General features: G+C 36.7%; 2 protein-coding genes across 7 annotated transcripts in view; one reads left to right on the top strand and one right to left on the bottom strand.

The window, feature by feature from the left end:
• The window catches only part of LOC137020867 (regulator of microtubule dynamics protein 2), a 74,253-nt gene extending 69,570 nt beyond the window's left edge, over nucleotides 1–4,683 (top strand). For 4 of the 6 annotated variants that reach the window (XR_010895249.1, XR_010895246.1, XR_010895245.1 and 1 more), the window contains one exon: nucleotides 4,510–4,683. The gene's annotated coding sequence lies outside the window, so the exon portion shown is untranslated. Of the gene's footprint in view, nucleotides 1–4,501 lie in introns of all 6 variants that reach the window. The other 2 variants (XR_010895247.1, XR_010895243.1) reach the window with 1 other exon arrangement.
• Nucleotides 4,684–5,025: 342 nt separating this feature from the next.
• cyp1b1 (cytochrome P450, family 1, subfamily B, polypeptide 1) lies at nucleotides 5,026–9,317 on the bottom strand. The gene is made up of 2 exons (XM_067386986.1): nucleotides 8,150–9,317; nucleotides 5,026–7,096 (listed from the first exon to the last, which is right to left on the bottom strand). The coding sequence occupies exons 1-2, from the start codon at nucleotides 9,139–9,141 to the stop codon at nucleotides 6,499–6,501; spliced, it is 1,590 nt and encodes a 529-aa protein (XP_067243087.1). The 5' UTR covers nucleotides 9,142–9,317; the 3' UTR covers nucleotides 5,026–6,498.
• Nucleotides 9,318–25,661: the final 16,344 nt, after the last annotated feature.

Here is a 25,661-nt window from a genome sequence, read left to right as displayed (position 1 = left end):
CAGTCTCCATTGCCGTTGGTAGCCCAGGTAAGGGAATTAATCGACAAGACTTGGAGAATCGGTCCACTACCACCAGAACACAGGTACAACCATTGGAGACTGGGAGATCCGTTATGAAATCTAATCCTAGGTGTGACCAGGGGCGGTTTGGAACGGGCAGAGGTTGGAGTTTCCCAGAGGGAAGATGGCGTGGACTCTTGGAGATGGCACATTCCTGGCACCCCCGTATGTACCTCCTGACGTCGGATGCCATGTTGGGCCACCAGAAGCGCTGTTTCAACAGCGAGAGGGTCTTATTGACCCCTGGGTGGCCAGTGCCCAGTGAAGAGTGCGTGGAATGAATTAGTGGAGTGAGCCGTGTCCGTGGAACATACTGCAAACATTGGGGACAACCCAGCGGGGGCATTCGGCTCGGGGAGCATTACAGCGGACCAGATAATGAGACTGGCAAACAGTTTCTCAGGGATGATGGGCTCTGGATCATTGGTGCTTTCTTCAGGACTATGAATATGGGACAGAGCATCGGCCTTTACATTCTTCGACCCAGGACGATAGGAGATGGTAAAGTGGAATCTGGTGAAGAACAGAGCCCATCTGGCTTGGCGTGGGTTCAGTCGTTTCGCGTCCCATAAATACTCCAGATTTTTATGGTCTGTCAGCACTGTGAATGGATGTTTAGCTCCCTCGAGCCAATGCCTCTACTCTTCCAGGGCGAGCTTGATGGCCAACAGCTCCCGATGGTCGGCCATGCTCCGGGAGTAAATAAAAATATTGTCTATGTAGACCAGGACTGATTTGTGCAGGAACTCCCAGAGCACCTCATACATGAAGTCCTGCAATACGGAGGGGGAGTTGACAAGTCCATACAGCATTACCAGGTACTCATAGTGGCCGGTAGGGGTCGCGAAGGCTGTCTTCCACTCGTCCCCCTCACGTATCCAGATGAGGTTATACGCGCTGCGGAGGTCCAACTTGGTGAACACAGAGGCGCCATTTAGATGTTCCAGCGCTGATGGGATGAGAGGAAGTGGATAGCGGAATTTAATGGTGATCTTGTTCAAAGCTCTGTAGTCGATGCAGGGCCGGAAGCCTCTGTCCTTCTTCACCATGGAGAAAAAGCTTGAAGCAGCAGGGGAAGTAGACGGGCGTATGTAGCCTTGTAACAGAGCTTCATTTATGTACTCCTCCATGGCCTTCTCCCCCGGGAGGGAAAGGGAGTAGATTTCCCTCTGGGCACTGGCTCACCGGGGATGGGGTCGATTGCGCAGTCCCACGGCTGATTGGGAGGCAGCTTGGAGGCTTCTTTTGGACAGAAGACACTGCTGAAGTGGGAGTAACATGCAGGGATGTCCGTAGAACTTTTCTCGTGTGGACCTTCCACAGAAGTAGCGTAAACTTGGTTTCTCAGAGCATAGAAGACTTGACACAGGAAACTCGGAAGCAGAGACTTGAATTTCTTTGGAACTTGGACGACTTGGAGCAGGAAACTCAGGAACAGAAACTCTGGGCTTCCTGGAACTTAGATGACTTGGAGCAGGAAACTCAGGAGCAGAGACTTGGATTTATTTGGAACTTGGACAACTTGGAATCGGGTACTCAGGGAAACAGTCAGGAAAGCATTGGTTACCCCACTTCAGGATCTCTCCTGTCCTCCAGGAGATGATGGGATCATGCTGCTCAAGCCAGGGGCACCCTAGAGTCATGTCAGCCATTGATTCCTCCAGAACCAGCAGATAAATCTCTTCCGTGTGGAGGATACCGATTTGGAGGTGAAGAGGTCCAACACAGTGACGATCTTGACGGAGTGGTTTTCCAGTTACCACGTGGATCTGGTAAACTTTCGGCGTAGCAGTTGTTTTGAGCTGGAGCTGGCGACAGAGGGCACTGGAGATGAAGTTTCCAGCTGACCCAGAATCGAGGAGGGCATTGACTGGAAGACAGAAATCAGCAGCAGTAAGGGTTACAACAATAGTGAGTGGTTTCATCTTATCCACATGTGGATCGAGGCCTTGACGATAGGTGGTGATAAGGGCTTGTTCATTCCAACCACTTGCTGCAGCCAGGGTACAGAACTGAATGGCATAATCAGACACAGACATGAGACCTTGTTTCAATTTGCATAATCTCTCACTGATGGATGAATCCCAGGCTGGTTTCCCAAAAACTTCCTTGAAGTGGGAAATGAAACTTGATAGTGATTTAACGACCGGATTTTTCTGTGTCCAAAGTGGTCCAGCCCAGCAGATAGCTCTTCCTTCCAGTTGAGAGATTATGAAAGCCACCTTTGCGCTGTCATCGGGATACAAGTGCGGTTGCATCTCCAGGACCAATGAGCACTGCAGTATGAATCTGTTGCAGTCCTCCGCCAGGCCAGTGAAGGGTGCCGGTTTGGCCATGGGACTGGTGATCGCCGATGGCGAAGGAGATGCAGCGGTGAATGCAGAAGGAGTCGCTGAAGGTGCTGGAGGTGCTGGCGTGGAAGTGCTGGTGAGTGTGCGGCGAAGCGCATTAATGAGGTCTTGAAATGGATCTGGATGACTCCTGGTTGTTCTGACGGTGTTGGTCCGGTCTTCTGTTACGTACAGAAGGGGACGGAGACACAGGTATAGTTTATATACAGTTTATTGAACAACCAGAGATCGATGGCAGAGTGCAGGTGAGTGGAAGCAGGTTAAGTTTGTGACTGAAGATCATATTGGATCTGATATTTATCTTTCCCAGGGATCGTGGAAGCAGGCAGGCGTGGAGCAGACGAGGCACGATGACGCTCACAGGAGACGAGGAGACACTAGGAGTCACATGGAATGCTGGATACCGGTAAGTAGAAGTTAGCAGAGTCCTTGAGGTAAGCATAACAGGTAGGTATGCATTAACGAGACTGGACAGTGACTGAATGCTCTGGAGTGTCTTTAATGCTGCTGTGGTGATGAGTGCTGATGCATGTCAGGTGTGGCTAGTTAATACTCAGGATAGGGAGTGCGTTGTGATTGGGTGAGTGTAGAGCCTGGTGTGTCTGTGACATACATGTTCTCAATCACAAATACAGAACAGTTAGTTCATGTGTTCATGACCTAAAGGCTAGATTACTACTGGGTGGTTGCCATGCACGCTTAATAAACAAACTCCAGCTATAGTCCAAAATTCAGCAACTAGAGTTCTTACTAGAACCAGGAAGTGTGACCATATTAGCCCGGTTCTGTCAACACTGCATTGGCTCCCTATTAAACATTGTATACATTTTTAAATCTTGGTAGTTACTTACAAAGCACTAAATGACACTTAGTTTCTTTGACACTATCGCCTCTTTATTGCTTACTTGGGGACACTTACAACAATATTACTGATCTGCCTGCATTGACACCATTATATGAGAACTGACCTGAGCTGGACAATGACATCACTGTTTTCTCCAGAGCTACTGTATAGATAAATGAACTAAATTAATAACTAATGATTTTTACAATGGAAATTAATCAACACTGAACTTACTTAAACTGGACAATGACACTTATAGATGATTTCTTCAAGAGCTGCTATACAAAAAAACAAACTGTTGTATTACTTTCCTGTTATCGCTTTGAAACAATCTGCATTGTAAAAAGCACTATATAAATAAAGGTGACTTGACTTGACTTTTAGAACTGAGAGCAGAGCAAATGATGAGGCTGTAAAAAACTCTGTAAATGCTGAGCTTTATGCAAATTGGAGGAGAAAAAAGCCAACTAGTTGCTGTGAACTACCAAAAGTATTTCAAAATCTGTTGCAGATGCAACACTTGTATTTAGAGCATAAATTACATTGCTATAATTGCTGTATTTCAAATGCAGTTTGGATGCTTTCCTTGTACTTAGATTGTGTATGGGTTGTTAACAAAATGCATTAAATTTACAGCATGTTTTAAAAATGAGGTATTTTAAAAATGGCCATTCAGAATTCAAGTAATCATTATATGACATATTGAAAGCAATAGAGCATACCGAAGATAAGCATGTTAACTACAACTATTAAAAATATTTTTTGTTAATAAAAAAAAAGCTGAGATAACATATTAGAATAATTAAAATAAGTCAAATAAGAATTAGAACCTAAAGTAACAAGTTTTGTTTTAGCAACAAAAAGTTAAAAATGACATAAAAAGCTCATTTCATATGGATTAGTTTTACGATCTCTTAATGAACTTTTTGAAGCGTCAAAGTGGTAGTTGCGTAGCTGTCGACAGAGGGACAGAAATCACAGATTTCATTAAGAAAATCTTCATTATGTGTTCCGAAGATGAACAAAAGTCTTAAGGGTTTGGAACGAAACGAGGGAGAGTAATTAATGACAGAATTTTCATTTTTGGGTGAACTATCATTTTAAGAAAGATACATGATTTCATTTCGTCTTTTTTTTTTTTTTTTTTTTTTTTTTAGTTTTGTATCTCCTTGGTGAAAGCACTTCTGCCACAGTCATACTGTTGATTCTACAACAGTGAAGCATATTTTCTTTTCTGTTCTGGAAGGGGAGCAGGCGGCTGTTGGTGTATCAGTAATCAGCTGGCTTTATCTGGACTTGTCACGCACTCAGAGCTCGGCTGGCTACAAACCGCAGATCAGAACAGGATGTGCTGGGAAAGCAAGATAAAGCACTTCACAGGGAAGGGTATATCCTACACACTTTCCTTATATTTTAAATGCCCAAATGAGTGGCTGCATGCAGATATGATATAATAAAGTTAGAATGTTTTTTTGTTTTTTTTTACTTCTATTTTTAGTAGGCAGCCACTTGTTTTTATTCAACATTAAATCGGCTAGTTTTGTTTTACAGAATTGCATTGTGTCTAGGTCTAACTAATTTGCATTTATAAAGCATATACTACCATAAAAGCTTGAGTAATGATATCAAATTTTTATTTATACATTTATTCATATATATATATATATATATATATATATATATATATATATATATATATATATATATATATATATATATATATATATATATATATTTGCACTACATTTTACTTACAAAAACTGTAAACTGTATGTAGTTTAGAATTCACAGAGCACCCAAATGTCAGAGCTTATATGAAGTAGAAAAATATAATATTATGTGCTGGTATCACATAATGGGAACTACATATTAGCAACTTAGTTATAACTTACATATCAATATTTTGCACACAAAAAAATATATAGTATAATACAGTTCAGCAGCCTATTAACATCTAATGCAATTCAGTACAAAAATGTATTACAGCAGATCAAACTTCGCTATTACAGTTCAAAAATGTATTGCAGCACTGCAGTTAGAAATGAGCAAAAAAGAAGAAGAAAAAAAAAAAAAAAAAACTATACATATACTATACAGTTAGTTAACAAACCCTGAAATTCCCCTTCAGGATTCCCCTAACTAGGAGGGACCCAAAGGAATACACAAAATGTATTTCCTTTCTGCCCACACAACATGATGTGCCAGATCACATTCAACTTATTATAGACACAGACATCCAGAATAGTTTCATTGAAGACTTCCTGTGACCCACTGCCAGATTCTCCAGACTGGGAAGGAGGCTGCAGGGGAACACAATGGAAGTGGACTGCGTTAAACCCACCTATGTTTATTTGGTAATTATAGATTAATGCTAAGTCAATAATAACAAGGCACATACCTCAACAATGCTGTAGTGAGAATCAGGAAATAGTATCAAGGTGCACAGTGATTAAGAAGAACAATAAAGTGCTATAAGATTATTCTGTACAAATTTCTCATTTTATGAACATGATATAGTGACATTTACAATGCAGCACAGGGCTAGTTTGAGCTAAAGTATCCCAAGCAACAACTAAACAAGGAAAAATTACTTTAAGCTCATTGCAGTCATGTAAAATATTAACAGGACAGTGTTAAGTCAACACACATAGATAAAAGCAATTCATGCCCCATTTTTTTTTTTCTCTCATTGTATATCGTGTTTCACTTTGAAATACATCATTGAAGTAAAATAGGTTGCGAACAGTGTTTCACATTGACTTTAAACCACCTAGTGTTGGCATTAAAAGATTGTAGCGTGATGAGGGCACATCTCCTATACCTGAGACTAAATGTATGTCTATATGCTATATACTGACCAGAAGTACTAGAATTAGTAACATACAGATCTCTCGATTGAATAATGCTATGCATGTAAATGTCTCAATTCTCTAATCATACATAGAAGCTTTCATTTGTCTGATAAAAATGAAGCCACCATGCAATGTCCTGTTGTGTAGCTTTTGCTTTGCTGCTCTTGCTGAATATACCATAAATCAGTGCATCATGTAGTTACAGCAATACATGGGTGTGTTTTTATTCCTGTCGCTCGTTCTGAGCAGGAAAATGTTTTGCCTGAGTGTATGACGTCTATAAATACATACATTTTTTCTCACACATGCAGATATGAGATATTCTTCAGTGTTTGTTTTCTTATTCACCTTCATTTGCCAGAGTATTTAGGTTGTGTGCTTTTATTTCACTTCAAACTTGTGGTCTTTGTCTCGTTTGTGTAGGAGTCTGAGACGTTCCTACCAAGCTGTCCAGCAGTTCTGTGCTGTCTCGGAGTGTGACAGACACTTTAAAGGCTTTGGGTTTAAGCGTGAGCCCATACTGAAAGTCCATGCTGGGAATACTTTCTGCTGTAAAGCTACACTGATGGAGCAGCAAGGACGTGAAGAGGAAGAGCTGTATCTTGGACAGATCTTCTCCAATGCATCTGCGCTTCCCTACAGAGAAGATCAGCACGTTGGTGGTTAAGTCTTTGTTGAGCGCTCCATCCTCGTCCAGGAAGCGCTGCGGGTTGAATACCTCTGGTTGATCCCATTTGGTTGGGTCATGGTTCAAAGACCATTGGTTGACGAAAATAACAGTGTTTTTGGGGATGGGATAACCGTTGATGGACGTGTCCGTGGTTGTGCTGTGGGGGATCGTAACGGGGACGAACGAGGTGAATCGCATGACTTCGTAGATGAAGGCCATGTAGTACGGAAGATGAGGCTGGTCTGCAATGGTTGGAAAGCGACTGCGATCCACCACTCTGTCGACATCCTCCTGAAGACGTTTCTGGACTTCTGGATACCTGTAATGTAAGTGAAGACGTCTTTCAGTATTTTCAACTCCCTACTGCTTGAGTTCACCAAGTCACCAAGGACATGGTCATTGAATGTGGATATTAAAAACACTTGTATTGTGAAACAGAATAACCGTTTCATTGATGATTTAAATGTAATTTGTATGCCATAACCGTCTATATATAAAACAATATATCTGTACTGCCTACAATCTCATCTGTGCTAGTAACCTGCATTGTGTTCTGAGTTTCACAGAGTGGCCTACATGCTTAAAAGTGTTAGTGGGTCAGATTTCATTTTTGTGTTGCTGTAACCTGCCCTCATTATTTGCTGCCAATACCTGCACGGAAGAGTTACATAACCCATGAGAGCTGTTTAGTGTAACTGAGATCTGTCTGTCTCTTGTGGACACCTGTAAATCTGTTAGTTATCGCACAGCGCACTTAAAGTGCTGCATTGTTCAACAAAAAAACATTAATAAATAAAATAATAATAATAAATAAAAGGAGATGAATTGCAGCGAGTCTTTTTCATGCAGTGAACATGAATGTTGATTTATAGTGTCAAGCAAAAAACAGCATAAAAGCATATTTATTCCAAAAGTCATCAATATTTTGGTCTGTCAATAAGACTTTAAAATTTCAATGCCTAAATCTACTAAATCAGTTAATTTTGTTAACTTTTAGGAGTATAGATTTCCTCAAAGCCAATAGACCTGGCTAAAATTCCCATTTTTGATTTCATGAGGCATTTACGTGTTTCTTTTCAGAATATATTGAATAAATGATGAAGCTTTTTTTTTTTTTTTTTGTAGCTTCACAGTATAAATCATTGTCCACTGAGCAGCTTGAACGTCCAGCAATATTTCTTATTTTGTATTCCTACAAAAGTCGTTTTTATTATTATTGTTATTATTATTATTATTATTATTATTATTGCGTTATAATAATTAATTATATGATGTGTTAATTTTATACATTACTATATAAAAAGTCATAATTTTCATCTCGGGTGACTTATTTCTTTAAGATGTACATTTATGGTAGACAAAAAGCATTTACCTGACTAGTAACAGAATGATCCACTGCAGAGCTGTAGACAGAGTGTCTTGACTGGCTCCAAAAATATCTGAGATGGTCGGTGGCACGAACTCCTTATCCAGAAAGACCCCCGGGCCCCCTGACATTCCTTTATCCAGAGCTACGATGAACGCGTCAGTCATGTCACGGACGAAGCTCAATAAAATAGTCTTGCGGTGCTCCACCACTTTGGAATGGATAAACTCGTAAAACTCGTCGTTGAGTTCTTTAAACTGGCCAAAGAGAGTTTTGATTGGGTTTGGGAAGTACTGAAGCCAGGGCATCACATCCACGATGCTTCCAGCTCCGACTGTCTTGGTGAACTGATCATTTCTGCCCACCACCTGCTGAAACTCAGCATCATCATACGAGTACCGGTTCCCGAAGCACACGGCGCTCATGGTGTTCGCCACCGACACCACCAAATACCGATGCGGTTCGAAGTATTGCTGCTCGCGAGTTTTAGTCAGAAACAAACGGATAAGCTCTCCAATCTCGCAGACGATGTGCTTCTCAAAGGTTTGTTTGGTGTGGATGTTGGCTGTGGAGAAAGTTCTCACGGTGCTTTGTGCGATCTTTCGATGCAGTTTCCACCACTGGCTGTAGTTACCGAATGCCATACTTTTCCCACCGGACACGAACCGAAATGAAGCGAAATCGGGTCTGCCGGCAAAATCGACGGCTTTTTTAATTAGCGCCTCTTTAATCGCGTCTCCGTTCAGAACCACCACGTTTCGGCTGCCTAGTTTGATCTGAAACACGTCGCCGTATTTCTTAGCCATCCGTGAGAAGTAAAAGTGAGGACAGTTCCCGAGCTGAGCGGCGTTACCGATGACCGGCCACGGGAACGGACCCGGTAACTTCCGCCGACCGGATCGACGCCAGAACATGAGCATCAAACACACCAGCAGCGAAAGCAAAGCACTCCGCGCTGACAGCTGAATGAATTCACCCACGGCTGCCAGGAAATCCATCGTCGATATATTTGCAAGCCTTGAAATCAATGCAGAATCACTCTGAAGTGGTCAAACGCAATTTATCTGTTGAGCATCAGATCACTGTTGAAATCTGCAGCGCTCGCGGCGTGTCTGAGTGATTCATGAAATTATAGAGTGTAGGCCTATAAAGTTACAAAGAAGCGTTGTGATGGTCGGTCTAACATGAAATGAGTTTATTCAAGAATTGATCCACTGCTAAATAACATCACGAGAGTCTCCTCCTTTACACACACACACACACACACACACACACGCACACACCCTTTCTTTCTTTCTCTCTCTCTCTCTCTCTCTCTGAATGCATGACTTTAACTGCTATATATTTGTATGTATCTATCTCACTTGAAAAAATGTCAGTGTGCTGTTTTAAAAAGTTACTATGCAGCAGTAAAACCCCGGTAATCATCATTTTAATTTACCTAAAAAATAATTAAATGACTGAAAATCGAAAAATAGACTTTAGGCTAAATTAGCGGTGATTTTTTTTTTTTTTTTTTTTTTAACAAGGCAAAACTTATACTTACAGAATAAAATAAAGGATATTTTTAGTCTAAATCTAGTTATTCACTCAAAGGGTACTAATATCTTTGCTTAATAATTCAAAACATATATTTTGAACATGGTAATGGGGGTGTTTCTTTCTCTTAGTTTTTGTCGCATTTGAAACTTTAGAAATGTGCATGTCAGACCAGATCGTACAAAGAATGATGCTGTGTGCCGAAAAAAAAATGTTATGTTTGACAGGACAATAATGTACTTCCTCCATCACTGTGGAAAATACTACAAAAACGCTAACAAGTGATGGAAAATTATGCAATTCTGGAGATTTTTTATAGTATTTTCCCCTTTCTCTGTTTCCACCTGTTGCCACTAGGAGGACCACATTCCCAACAGCACTAAATTATATGACACTTAAATTGAGTAATGAAATTAAAATATAGACCTGAATTTATTTGTATTAATTGTACAGTTTTTGTCGTTCGTATTTTGTATTTAAAGTCTTTTTTGGATGCCGCAACATTACTTCAACAAGTATCCTAACTTTAGCCAATCGTATTATTATAAATTTAATTAATGTATTTATAATTTAAAATCATGCTTTTTTTGTCCAAATAAAGTACATATTTATTTTTCCTAGGAGGACAAACTAATTTCACAATATTTAATATGAAAAAATATCACGATGGTCACGATCCACTCTGTTTTCACAAAGCAGAGACACAATTTCAAAGTGTGCTTAAACAGGTAAGCAGGTCGATTAATGTGTTCCGAGTGAATCATCTTTGAAATTCGATTTTTTTTTTTTTTTTTCAACTCAGTTCAAATTGCATTAGACTATTTGGAGGTTTTTATAAAAAATAAAATATTATTATAATATAGGCTATTGTTATAAAAATTGTATACATTATAATAATATTATTATAATATATAGAGACACATTACATATACATATACATTAATAAAAAGTGAATTTTGTATCAAAAAGTTATGTTGAATGAGACCAGCGGCATCTCGAGCGTTCAGTACCACGGACAGCGCGCGTGCAGCGCGCACAGATCATGTCACGTCAAATCACTTATCAGGATTTACTCTTGACTGACTCTTTACAGCAATCAAGACTTGACAAGTTCATTATAAAGAATAAAATAAGATAAAATAGTTGACCTATACATTAGGACATTATGCACAACGTTTATACACACATACGGATTCGTTCATACATTCTGTTATTTTCCACTAAAACCGGTAACAGTTTACAATAAGGTACATTAGTTAACATGAACTAATAATGAACTGCACTTATACAGCATTTATTAATCTTTTTTATTGTCAATTTCAACATTTACTAATACATTATTAAAATCTTGTTAACATTAGTTAACGTACTGTGAACTAACATGAACAAACAATGAACAACTGTATTTTGATTAACTAACGTTAACGAAGATTAGTACAGTAACAAATGTATTGCTCATGGTTAGTTAATTAATGTTTAACTAATGAACCTTATTGTAAAATGTTATCGTAAAATCAAAAGTTTTAATTTAGCAAATAAATAAATAAATAAATATGCTATTGATAAAAATATGCTGCCGTATATTGATACGCAAATATTATTATTTTGTTATTAAAATATTGAGCAAATATCTGTCAGTGCGGCAGTGTCATCATTAACATTTTGCATTTGGTCATTTTTATTGGACTTTAGGCTAGTGTTATTTCTTGGATGCTTAATTCTCTGTCATTAAAAAATAATAATGAATCGAAAACCATCCCTGCTAATGGACAAAGCTCGGACTGTAACCTCGAATCAGTCACCCGCGGACACACACACACACACACACACACACAAACACACACACACACACACACACACACACACACACACACACACACACACACACACACATGTTTGTTTTTGTGAATTGTGGGGACTTTCCATAGACTTCAATGCATTTTACACTGAACAAACTGTACATTCTATCCCCCTACCCTGCCCCTACCCCTAAACCTAACCCTCACAGGAAACTGTGCAAACTTTTACTTTTTCACAAAAACTCATTCTATATGATTTATAAACCCATTTACATTGTGGGGACCGCTGGCTGGTCCCCACGATGTAGGTGAACTCAGGTTTATATTACATCATGGGGACATTTGGTCCCCACAATGTAATATAAACAAAAGCACACACACACACACACACACACACACACACACACACACACACACACACACACACACACACACACACACACACACACACACAGGTTTGTTTGCTATCTTGGTGAGGACATTGCATAGACTTCCATTGATTTATCAGGTCAATGATATTTTCTATCACCTAACCCATCCCCTACTCCTAAACCTACCCATCACATGTGCAAAACAATAGATTTAAATAAAAACTTATTTTGGTTGATTTATAAGCCTTCTTAACTAGTGAAGACCAGTCAAATGTCCTCACTTGTGGGTTGTGAAAGTATTTCACAATGAGGACATTTGGTCCTCACAACAAAGTGTTTAGGCGCAAGGAAGTGTGTACTTGTTTTGAGTCAAAACAAATAGGCCTACACGCACTTCCTCGTGCCAAAACACCGTTTCAGCAACAATTCTCTCTGGGGATTTTCATTTGATTTAGTAATTTATAATAGTTATTACTATTTAAAATATTTATACACTTTTTAATTATACTTTTAATATTTTTGCTTTTATTAAAAAAAAAAAAAAAAATTGGGGAAAACACTCATAGTTTTTGATTGTTGTGATCGAGATGTATCACATCTGTTAATTTTCTCATGGAACAACATAATTCCAGGTGCAAATTAATTTTATTTTATTAATTACATCCAATGCTTCTGTTTCTTTTAATCATAGTCTCTACTCAGTCTACCTTTTGGGGAAAAATTTGCACTTATGGTCACCCTCTGAACAAACTCCGGACCCCCAGGCCTATTTACTATATCAAAAGCCCAGACCATGCTGAGGCAGGCCCTGACAAACAACACTTTACTGTAGTCCAGGTGTTTCCAGGCTAATTTGAAAGCTGTGTGTTGTCATTTTATGTGCATGTTTTATATAGATCTGGTGCAAGTTTGACAGACTGTGTCCTGTGGAACTCTTAGAAGAAAAATCCTTAAAGGATTCTGTCAGGTGCTACATAACCTTTTAGGGGTTCCCATCATGGGATAATTTTATGGATTTAGTTTTAATTAATTCGTTTTGTTTTAATTCATTTTTCATTTTAATGAAGTTTTATAAATGAAACAGCTTGTAAACATACTTTATTACTAGAAGAAAATTAAATAACCCATTAAACGTGAAATTATTATGCAATCATTTAAGACATTTCTCCTCGTATGGAACCTTTTTTGGCATAAAGGTTCTTTAAAACTGAGTCAAAAACCATAGGGTTCCATGTAGAACCTAACTTTATTTAACTATATTAATTAGCATGAATTAAGAATGAGCAATACTTCTACAGCATTTATGATTCTCCGTTAATGTTAATCTCAACAGTTAGGCTACTTATCAATTTTTAAAGGGGCTACTGTAGGCTATATGTAGATTGTTATTAGCGCCACTGGTGGCCGCTAAGTGAACTGCAGCCAGCAACTTTGTGCACGTAATGTAAAAGAAACTGACTGTGATTCTCACATAAAATGTCTTTGCTTGGGGGTGAAAAGAAGCGATATGCTGTTAATAAAAATCCTGACGTCATCCATGCTGTTTAGAGTGACGTTTAGATGAATGTGTAGCCTATGTGCTTCCCGCTTACCTCTCAGTAACAAAATAAACACAACAAAAATGACAGCGGTGTGAAAGCAGCAGTTAAATGTGCAATATGTAATATTTTTGCAGTAAAATATCCAAAAACACTTGGCCAGAGTTAAATATTTTGTTCACTTGAGCACTTACAATATACCAAATGTTTCCAACTATTTGTAAATCGTGAGAAAATTGCAATTTTAACCAAGGCTCCGGGACGTGTGAGTCGCCGCCTGTCAATTGCGTCATACCCGCGTTACTCTCGGTTTCCGGTTTTATTTTGTAGAAATCATGGAAACACCAAAGACGCTTTAATATTACACGTTTTAACAGACAAGGAAACAACTGTGTTGATATATTTATATACAGAAAACGAATTGTTGTTAAGCTCAACATGTTTAGTCTTATTGTTTAAATAAATGTTCTTGATTTTTTGCGAGTACCATGTTTTACCATGCCTCAGAGAAAAACACTGTTTTGTCAAGTAGCTAACATAGCATAATCAGATGCAACTTTATTTTTATTAACAGTAATACACAATTTTCTCCATCATACAATACATTTTAAAATTAATTGCATGCCATTTATCAACACAAGCCATCCAGCATTTAATATTGTGGCGATGACACTGTTTATTCTTTATAATAAATGTGTTTTACTTTATTCACCTGCTGTTGGGAGGAGGTGTTCAGGGGGGAAAAAGAGTTAGGAGGGAGGGGCTAACAGCGTGCGGGGAGAAAAAGAAGAAGGGAGTGGAACGTTAGTCAAGCGGAAAAAAAAAACGTTAGTCAAGCTCTCCTTCTGCGTTTTATTATTTTTGGGGAAGTAAGACACCTCCTGATACCCGCGTTTTAGTTTGTAAACGTTCAGGAAATAAAACACAGCCCATTGGATGCTTTCAAACTGGAATCTCGTCTCCTGTCTGATTATTCTGGGACAGTGCAAAACGTCACAATATGATATTCTAAAATCGATCTATCTTACTGCAGTGTGTAACAGTGTCTCACAGCAGCCGCCGAGTGAACGCACAGAGTAACGTTATACCATTTTCAACACACTCAATTGTATCTAATAATAAATGTGTTACCTCAAACTCATGACCGGAAAAGCGGAAGCGGCGCCGGCGACTGTGTCATAATAAAAGTTCCGCTGCTCGTGAGGCGTATGTTGCGCAATAGCTCCAGCGGCCTCGTTCAGCTCCCACAACACTCGGTCCTGCTCTGCTTCATACTACAGTAACATTAATAATCTCATCCATGAACACGAGTTCTTCCCGACTCCAATCCCTATTCTTTTGCACCGTCTGTTGTGACATTGACATTACAGCCTATAGAATAGCTCTTTCGGCATTATCCTGAACATTGCGTTCATTACACGTGCCTTAGAAACGAAGAGAGGCTTTCAGGAGCGCGCGTAACGTTTTGTGACAAGCTGATCGGCAATAAAAATGCGATACATGAAAATTCTACAGATTCATCTGTTAACATTAGTAAATGCATGGTGAATTCACATGAATATGAACAATTTTATTAACTATAAGAAAGGTTAATAAATGCTCTAAGAACTTATTTTTCATTGTTAGTTCATGTTAGTTAATGCATTAACTATGTTACCTCATTGTAAAGTGGTACCATTTTTCAAGTCATAGATATGACTTGCATTTAAGACATTTAAGCATGACAGTGCCTTGTCATTGAATACATTCTCATGGTTGTTTAGGTGAAGTAATGATGACCTAATCCGCTAAACACTATGAACTGGAAAAACCTGACATCTTTTTTTATTTGAAATATTTATAATTCCTGCTCCCTTCTGATTGGATAAAAATAGTAGGCCAATGATATATGGAAAAATTTAAATAACTGCTGTGTAGTGTGACTAGGGTAGGCCATTGACTATAATATCCATAAAGTAAAAGTTCAGGAAAATATACAATGCTCAGTAATTGCAATGACTGCAGAAGTTTTGTCACGACTATGTGCACATTGAAAAAAAGGTGTGTGCTTGAGACTGGCTTATCTTCTTTGCTCAGTCAGAACAGTCAGCTTCTGGAGGAAACAGACTAACAGGAGAAATCGCCATGGGGCGTTGAGTTGAGTGCTGCAGTCACGCACAGGCACTTTATCATGTGAGGTGACATCAGACACAACTGGAGCTGCCTGCTTAAAGCTTACAACATTTTTTTTGTGTGTTGCTGATGACTTAGCTGATTAAGTAGATTCTTAAGAGAGTTATTTTCAGGGTAAATGAACACACTGTAAAATATGCTGGGTTGTTTCAACCAAAATTTGTGTCAAATATGGATGAGTTCAACCATTTGGGTAAAAAAAAAAAAAAAAAAAACCCAATGGTTGAGTTTGTCCATATTTGATCAAAATTTGGGTAGAAAAAAACCAGCATTTTTCACAGGAAGAGACTGAGAAGTGCAATGTGGAAATGGAAGAGGACATTTTCCATTTTTTTTTTCTTTCTTATTTCAAATCATTTTGTCAGTGAAACAATCTGAGTGAAAAGTTGTGCATAAAATTTAAATACATAAATAAATAAAAATGCAAAGTTATCAGGGAAAAAAATGCATGTGAATTTCTAAATTTCTTCTTAAATCAATATATAAAAAGATATCCAGCAATGAAGCTAAATATATAAAGCTAACATGAATCAGTAAGAACAAAACAAATATTAAAATACTAATTCATTATTTTTACCTGTACAAGTGAAAAGGGTTTTCCCTGTTGCTGTCAGTGTAACTGTAAACAGTGTGAAATGTGATATTGTAGTTGTGTTGTTGAATTGGAGGGCATATAAGTTCATTTAGCAAAGAATATTGTACTTCCTCCCCTATAAAAACAATACTACATGTGGGTTTGCACCAGGAGAAAATAACAATCGATGATCTTGATGAGCCTGAGACCATTTTTGAAAATACTTAATACATAATTAATTTTCATTGCACAGTGTGAGTGAAAAATATGCATTCATTTCCAATACTTAATATGTCATTTTTGGCTTGATTGACAGAACCACTGATGATTTGAGAATATTCCAAAAATCTTCAAGCAATGAAATCTGCTTTACTTTGATTAATGACCTAAAATAATGCAAAATCTTAAAGGTGCAGTAAGCGATTTCTGAGAAAGACTGTTGATATTTGAAATCAACTCAAACAAACAAACAAACAAACACACCCTTCCTTTCATTGCTCCGCCCCCAAAATGCAAGAACACACAATGCAAGAGTGGATGTCAAATGAACGACAAGGAAGAACAAAACAGTATATACAAGCAAGAGTACTCAAAACTGTTTTGTTATTAGCTAACATTACAACAACAGCATATATTGGTTTTGCAAAACCAATGTTACTCACGTATGAAGCAGAAACAACGCAACCCCATTTTCAGGCCTTCCTGCTTCGTTCTCTCAAGCGCTGGAAGCTTTTCTAATATTAACGCGGGTCCTAAAGCTCCTTTTTTCCCCAGTGATATTCCTCTGACCTTTTCTCTTTTGTAATGTCTCTCAGCCATCTCTCTTTCTACAGTCTTTCTTCGAATCTCGCTCTTGCTCACTCTCTTTCCTCTCCCATCATGAGTGTACACGCCCCCTACTGCTGATTGGCTACAAGTGTTTTGTGGCGCTCGATCCAATCCACTTACTCTATTTAGCGCTTTCTGCACCTTTAAATGTTTCTTTCTTTCTGTCTGTCACTTTTTCCGGCTTTATTTTTGTGTCTGTTTGTTTGAAATCCACTTCAAATTTTAAAGGAAAGAAAATATTCACATTTTGAGTGTGCTCTTTTGAGCCCCAACTGTGTGTGACCGCAACTTTTTATAATAATATTTGCTGAATTTACCCATTCTGCATCCTGTGATACAGTTGTGTAGTGAGACCGTCTGATTTCCCCTCTTTGTCTGTCCTTGTTACACTCACACAGACACATCTGCAAATGCATGCAAGCAGGATATTTGTATTTATCAGCTTCACTCTGTGTGATGGTGTCAGAGAGTTTAATCCAGAGCATCACCCTGCCACTGTGTTACGGCCCTGTTTCCCTCATTACAGCACAATGACCCTCGTGACGCCACACTCTCCTCAACCTTCAGTTTCCCAGGAAAATGATAAAACCCTTTCTTTCCTCCCCCTACAAAAGCTCAAAAACATACTAAAACGATTGAAAAGGCAAACAATGCTAATGAGTCTTCGAAGTATCCTAACGACCCCACAATTAACAACCAATTGAGGTACAGCTTCCATCAGGCTGCGCGGCTTTTTTTGTCTAGCCAACTGTTGCGGAGGCCCTTGCCAAAGCGAGTCACTAGTCCGTGAAGGCGTCTCCCTCTTCCTGACACTAGGAGGGCATTTTTCCCTCAGAATTTTGAACCGTAACCCATGTCAGATTTACATTCTTTTTGTTTCTTTTCTCTCCTTTCTCATTTTGTGGAGGGAACGTTTGCAGCCGACGTCTAAAAATGGGCTCTTTGGGGAGAATATGCAGGAAGCCACATGGTGGTACGTGATCAGCCGCATGACTGCGCTTTAATGTCAGCCCACACTGGCTCTTACTGCGTGATTGCCTAATGCTGTTTTTTAATTTGAGAATGCATATACAGTAAGCAGTGCATGCATTGAAAAATTATTACAGTAAGTTGTGTGAAAAGTAATCAAGATTTGCTTTTTTTGAGAAAACATTAGTAAGTGTAATATCTTTTACTATGTTAAACAGTGATTTAGTGGGTCTGAATCTATACTACTAACACTTACCATGTAAATCTGGTGAGTTTGTGATGTTGTGATTGACCAAAAATCCCAATACTTTATATACAGGGCTGGTAAACACCATAGATCTATTTATAGCATTTAGGTTAGTGGTTGATCTTTATGGAGATTTCAATTGCAGATCACTAAAATATGATCTTTTGTATTCACCAATATTGATTATTTGGTGGTAATCTTATGTGCATGTAAAATAATAATTTTTAAAATTATTATTGTTTTGAAAATTATTTGTATTTTTCTCTGTTTATATGTTGTCTACATATGTTCCCCAAACCAAATATGAGAACTAGGGTCCTGTGACTGTACAGTGTTGGTTCCTGAATACATTTTCTGTGTTTGCCAAACACTTAATTATTTTATTTTCAGCATGAGTGATTTGTTTTTTTATTAATTTGCAAATTACAGATCAGACAGCCCAAACTATCTTGGCATATTCTTTCCATGGAACACAAAAGATATTTGCAGATTGTAGCAAAGACAGGCTATCCCAGGGTACGGCAACAAAGGATTTTATTTTCTTTTTTTTCTTTTACATTTACAGTCAACATTGTCCATACAATCCCTGTTCACATGGATCCATGAAAATGACTAAAAATGCTGTATTATGCTGCCAGGCCAGCAGTTGGCGATGTCACTTTTGTGAAGAAACACTTCAAGCCTATAGACTGAACATGTAATATGCATGCGCATGGCATCACTGTTTTCACAAATTCACATATTTATGGTTTACACAGAGACGATAATGGTATCATTTTCAAAAATGTGTACTTTGAAACCTATTTTTAAAAGTTTGCATTTTCAGGCCCCTAAAATGCCATTGTCATGTAAATAAATGGCCAAAATGCATAAAGTTTTCAGATTTAGTTGAAAACGTTATTGTGTAAATTACCCCTCAGTCACAATTAAGTTTCATTGTTCTTTTTCCATACAGTGTAAATTACTACTCATTTTGTGTTTTGTGTAATCGCAAATTTTGGAATGACATAAGGGTGAGGAAGTAATGACAACATTTTCGTGGGTGAAACATCCCTTTAAAGGGTTAGTTCACCCAAAAATTTAAATAATGTAATTTATTACTCACCCTCATGTCGTTCTACACCTCTAAGCTACACCTTCGTTCATCTTCGGAACACAAATTAAGATATTTTTGATGAAATCCGAAGGCTCAGTGATGCCTCCATTGCCAGCAATGTTACTGCACCTCTCAAAGGTCCATAAAGGTACTAAAAACATATTTGAAACAGTCCATGTGAGTTCAGTGGTTCTATCTTAATATTATAAAGCAATTTCTATATGGGCTGATTTCAAAACACTGCTTCATGAAGCTTCTGAGTTTTATGAATCTTTTGTTTCGAATCAGTGATTTGGATCTCCTATCAAACAGCCAAACTACTGAAATCATGTGACTTTGGCACTCCGATTTCATGAGTCATGATAAAATCGGCTCATATAGATATTGTTGAAAAGTCGTTATTTTGTTTTTTTGGCGCACAAAAAGTATTCTTATCGCTTTATAATATTAATATAGAACCACTGAACTCACATGAACTGTTTCAAGTATGTTTTTAGTACCTTTATGGATCTTGGGAGGTGCAGTAACATTGCTGGCAATGGAGGCCTCACTGAGCCATTGGATTTCACCAACAATATCTTTGTTCCGGGTCTTACGGTGTGTAGAACGACATGAGGGTGAGTAATAAATTACATTATTTTCATTTTTAGGTGAACTTACCCTTTAATTCTGTTTCCTAACAAAAAATTCCTTACACCTGTTTTGCCATCCATATGAAGCTGTGTTGAGTTGCCAAATGCTAATCCTATTGTGATCCAGCCTGAACAAGGTTTTTACGTGTCAGTAGACTTCAACTCTTTACCTCCTTTATTTTATCCAGCCCCCTTGGAAGAGGTCAAAGTTCACCCAGTGCTCAAAGAGAAGTTCTGTCTCCCCACTACGAGACATGACGGCAGTGTTTTCATTAGCTGTTAATGATGATAGACGGTCATGCATGAGTGACACAAGCCTGCAGAGTCACGCAAGCCCTCTAAGACGGAAGACACACCATGAACGTGTTTTTTTTATTTTTGTCACGAATAGCACAGACCTTCTAAAAACATAATTCTAGGAAATCAAGTCGCCATGATATGAGGAAGTGACCAACATTATCTTCCACATATTCTTGTCATTCAAGTTTATTTCTGGCTACTAATTGCCATACTTTTACAAGGTTTTTTTAATGTAGTATTTTTTAGAGTTTATTAATTTTAATTGACAAATTACAGATCAGACAGCCCACAGTACTATGTTGGCACTTAGGTTTCCACCATACACTCTGTGGCATTAATAAATTAAACGGTTGTGTTTTTAAAAAATATATATATGCAGGTTTATTTTCCTGTTGTTGCTGTGTTGCCATTTATAGTGTTGTTATAATCAGAGTTTATTTTATGTTATTAATTATGTTTTAATATTTTATTTATTTACTTTTTATTTATTCATTTATTCATTCAGTATTTCAAACCTATGATATTCTTTCCATGGAACACAAAATATGTTCCATGATTATTTTATTTTATTTTATTATTTTATTTTATTTTATTTTATTTTATTTTATTTTATTTTATTATTTTATTTTATTTTATTTTATTTTATTTTATTTTATTATTTTATTTTATTTTATTTTATTTTATTTTATTTTATTTTATTTTATTTTATTTTATTTTATTTTATTTTATTTTATTTTATTTTATTTTATTTTATTTTATTTTATTTTATTTTATTTTATTTTATTTTATTATTTTATTTTATTTATTAAGTATACAGAACACACATCCACACTGTTTTTTTGGAAAATAATTCAACACATCTTCGAAAGGTACCAGAGCATTATGCAGAGAAGATTGTTCGTTGCGTGCAGAGAGGGCAGAGATGTAACTATTCAACGTGGTAATTATTTCTGCACTGGCATGAGTTCTGTTTTTCTAGCATTTCTTCTCTCGTTATTTCTGCCTAGCTTTTGTTTCAAGGAACTTGCGTGAGATTGTAGAGAGTGAGGAGGAGGAAGAAAAATCCCCTTTTGGCAAGACACGGCTACATGCTGAATTTTCCCTGCAGCTAGTAATATCTGAGGCTCTGCCTGCCCTCACAGTATTGTTTCAGGGAGGAATTCGTATCATTTCCTCTGGACTTTTTTTGTTGTCATTAATACATCATCCTTTTTTTCACCAGATAATGTGGTAAGATTTAGAGGTTTCATCACCTTTGTTATGCATGCTAAGAATTACACTGACCTTTGTGAGTTGCTACAGTTGTTGTTGATGATCTGGGTTTATTGTGTTTGTATCTCCAGGTTTATGGTATAATCATGCGTGTGGTACCCCACCAACAGCCTGTAAGAACAATGCTAGGTGAGTGCTGAAATCGCACGTACACATGCTACAACCAGTTGGCACGAGTCCACGCCATCCCAAACGTCCAGAGTTCCCAGTGAAAACAAGCTACTTCCTCTCCACCCATACCCCCCTTCACCGGGATGATAAATCCAGAGTCTTGCCGCAATGGGAAATCTGGCTCCAAGATAAAGAATGCAGAGTTTTGCAGGAGGACCGAGCCGTAGAGATCGGAAGAGACAAAACCATATACAGGTACCAACACATTGTTGGTATTTCTAGATTCTGCAAACTGTCCAACTTCAGTTGAAATGATGCTGCTGGTGACAGATTCCCTAAATGCCTCCGTAATTATGTACACTATATACTGGTCAAACATTTGGAATAATTAAGATTTTGGTAACACTTTACAATAAGGTTCATTATTAACTAACATGAACTAACCATGAGCAATACATTTGTTACTGTATTTACTAATCTTCGTTAATGTTGTTCATAGTTTGTTCATGTTAGTTCACAATGCATTAACTAATGTTAACAAGATTTTAATAATGTATTAGTAAATGTTGAAATTAACAATAACAAAGATTAATAAATGCTGTGGAACTGCAGTTCATTATTAGTTCATGGTAACTAATGTAGTTAACTAATGTTAAATAATGAACCTTATTGTAAAGTGTTACCAAGATTGTAATAAAACAGTAATATTGTGAAAGGTAATTATAATTTAAAAGTTCTGTTTTAATATATACAATTTTCTATTTCAAATGTAATTGCTCGGTTATTATCAGTTAATATTTTAGTGGAAACCATGATTTTACAGGACAAACATTTCTTGCATTTCATTATCAATGTTGAAAAGGGTAATATTATTACTTTTATTATTACTAATTATTATTAATTATTATTACTTACCCCAAACTACTGAATGGAAATGTATCACAGTTTTCACAAAAACATTACAACTTATTATTGTTATCAATTTTCAACATTGATAACAATAATAAGAAATGTTTCTTGAGCATCAAATCAGCATATTAGAATGATTTCTGAAGGATCATGTGACACTGAAGACTGGAGTAATGATGCTGAAAATTCAACTTTGCTATCACATGAATAAATTACATTTTAAGATATATTCAAATAGAAGACAGTTAATTTAATTTGTAATAATATTTCACAATATTACCGTTTTTACTGTATTTTTGATCAAATAAATGCAGCCCTGGTGAGCAGAAGAAACATTTTGGAAGCATTTAACTTTTGATAGTGTAAATGTTTTGATGTGAATCTTAAATTTTAGGAGATGTGGATTAAAAGACTTTTAGATCTGATGACGTAGATCGAGGCAGGTTTTACAGTCCTTGCATGTAATATATGCTCACTAATTGAATATGAATTGAAATCTGAACTGATGTTATTTAGCTATTAAAATCTATAGATGTTCTGTCCCTTATTCATTTATTAAATATTCTGGCAAATAAGATTATGTTATCAGCTGTTTCAGCTCCATTTAAAGACACAATGAAAATAACAATAGATCTTTTCCTCTGTATTGCAAATATATATAATATATATATATATATATATATATATATATATATATATATATATATATATATATATATATATATATATATATATATATACATACACATGCATTATTAGAGAGAAGTCTGTAGTTTCACCGGAAAGTCAAGTTATGAAATTTTTATTTAGAATTATGAGGTCAATTTTTTCTATTTTTTTTTTTTTTTTTTTTTTATGAAAAGTAAAGTATTTGACTAAATTAGTTATTGTAAAGCGATAGTTCACCCAAAAATTAATATATATATATATTTTTTTGAAAATCATTTACTCACCCTCAAATTGTTCCAAACCTGTATGAATTTTTTTCTTCTGCTGAACACAAAAGAAGATATTTTGAAGAAAATGGTTAACTAATCAGTTGATGGGCCAAACTGACTTCCATAGTATGGAGGGAAAAAAAAAAAAAAAAAATACAGTGGAAGTCAGTGGGGCCCGTCAACTGTTTGGCTACCCATATTTACCAAAATATCTTCTTTTGTTTTCAGCAGAGAAAGAAATTCATGCAGGTTTGGAACAGCTTCTGGAATTATGTCATTAATTACTCACCCTGTTATTCCACAACCGTAAGACTTTAATTCATCTTTGGAACACAAATTAAGATATTTTTAATAAAATCTGAGTAATTTCTGTCCCTCCGTTGACAGCTATGCAACTACCACTTTGACGCTTCAAAACGTTCATAAAGAGATTGAGAGAATAAAGAGAACTGAGAAATAAAGAGGACTGGTGACTTGAAACTTGTAATGGATTCATTTTCACTGTATCTCAACTTTTACTTATGGTTTTCAGGTACTTTACACCTCTGCTTATCCATTCCACAAGTTTTCCTTCAAAATCACAACTGAAAATATGAAAAAAGTTCACTGATTCTATCTGGACCTGTGTTTGTTGATGAGATTCACCGCAGCTGAACTGATATACCTGCACACAGGCACTAATGAGCGTTCGGCTTCACTGGCTGTAAAATCTTTCTCATGTCCAACTGAGCTGTTAAGGAAACATGAATCTCCTTTAACAGCAGGAGCCAGACTGCTCAACCAAGACCATCTCACACTGTTGCCATAACATGGCAGGAATGTCATGAGCACTAATGCTGAAATCGGTGAATATGAATATTACAGTAGATGTCAAAGATGATTTCGCAGAAATGTACAGAAGGACAGTGACCTTCATCTAAACCCGCTGCAGACGTGCAGGTATGTGATAAACTGCCAGATGTCTTATTGGGATAAAGGTGAAATACTGATGTGTTCTTGGATGGTAACTGGTGGATTTGCACGTTACTAGATCAAAGATATCATATACTATATATATATATATATATATATATATATATATATATATATATATATATATATATATATATAATATGTATGTATGTATATATGTATGTGTATATATAGATCATTGAGGAATAAGGTTTTTAAAAGTGTAAAAAAAAAAAAAAAAACCTAATGGATATATAATTAATTTTGTAAAGTTTTGTCAAGTTTTATCAAGTGTTAACAATGAGATTTTGTGGTTTTTATAATCAATTAAACTGTTTTTGTAATTTTTTACGAGGTGGACAAAATTTGTCACCAAAAAAGTCATTTGGTTTAGCCAAAATTTCGATTTTACCAAATGACACTTTTGGTTATCCTGAATAACGATATTTTCAAACAACGCTAACAGGCTGATCTAACTAGTTAGCTAGCAAAAAGACAATCAAACATTTTATATTTTGTATAAAATTAAAAAAATGTACAACATTTTCCATATAGTGGTTGTATCGAATGACCTGATGTGTGATTTTTTTTAAATAGTTAAGAGAGAGTTAGTAACTTTGCTTCATGACCATGTGGTCCTTTGCAGGTGTCTGAATGATGTCACATCCTGTCACATGATATTGAACGCATGACTTGATCCACAAAACGGTCCCTTTATATTGATTACTCCGTATGACATCAATTAAATTCTCTCTTATATTCTTTATCATAACAAAGTGACTTCTGCACATAATTTTAATACCATTTTCCACTATGTTGATATATTACGTTATAAAATCATGCCAGAATAAAAAATAAAAACTTTGTTTCTTGGTTGGAAAAAGCAAACCATCGTCTCGCTAGTAAAGTTTTGATTGATGAGGACTGCAATTAAGGTAAAGAGGATTGTGGTGACTTACACAAGTCATACAGTAAGTATGCATGAGTCTGTTATATTGTTGAGCAAACAAACCTGTGTGCTCTCGACTCACACATTCTTTTTATGCAAAGACACATTTCAGTACATCAGGTTGTTTCCAGACACATTCTGGAGAATGTTTTGATTTGGCATCCGTATGTTGCTGTGTTTATTAATTCTGAATGGATCTATGCAGTCAGGTCTAGGTATTTTTGTTTGTTTTGTCTTTTAATTTTTTTTTTTGTTTGTTTGTTTGTTTTCATGGCTGCTTTGGTGTGCATACATTTCTGAATTAAAGGTACACCTGAAGTCAC

This window comes from Chanodichthys erythropterus, chromosome 5 (assembly GCF_024489055.1).
Source record: "Chanodichthys erythropterus isolate Z2021 chromosome 5, ASM2448905v1, whole genome shotgun sequence".
In the NCBI taxonomy this organism is placed as follows: Eukaryota; Metazoa; Chordata; class Actinopteri; order Cypriniformes; family Xenocyprididae; genus Chanodichthys; species Chanodichthys erythropterus.
This window is presented reverse-complemented; position numbering and strand designations above follow the sequence as displayed.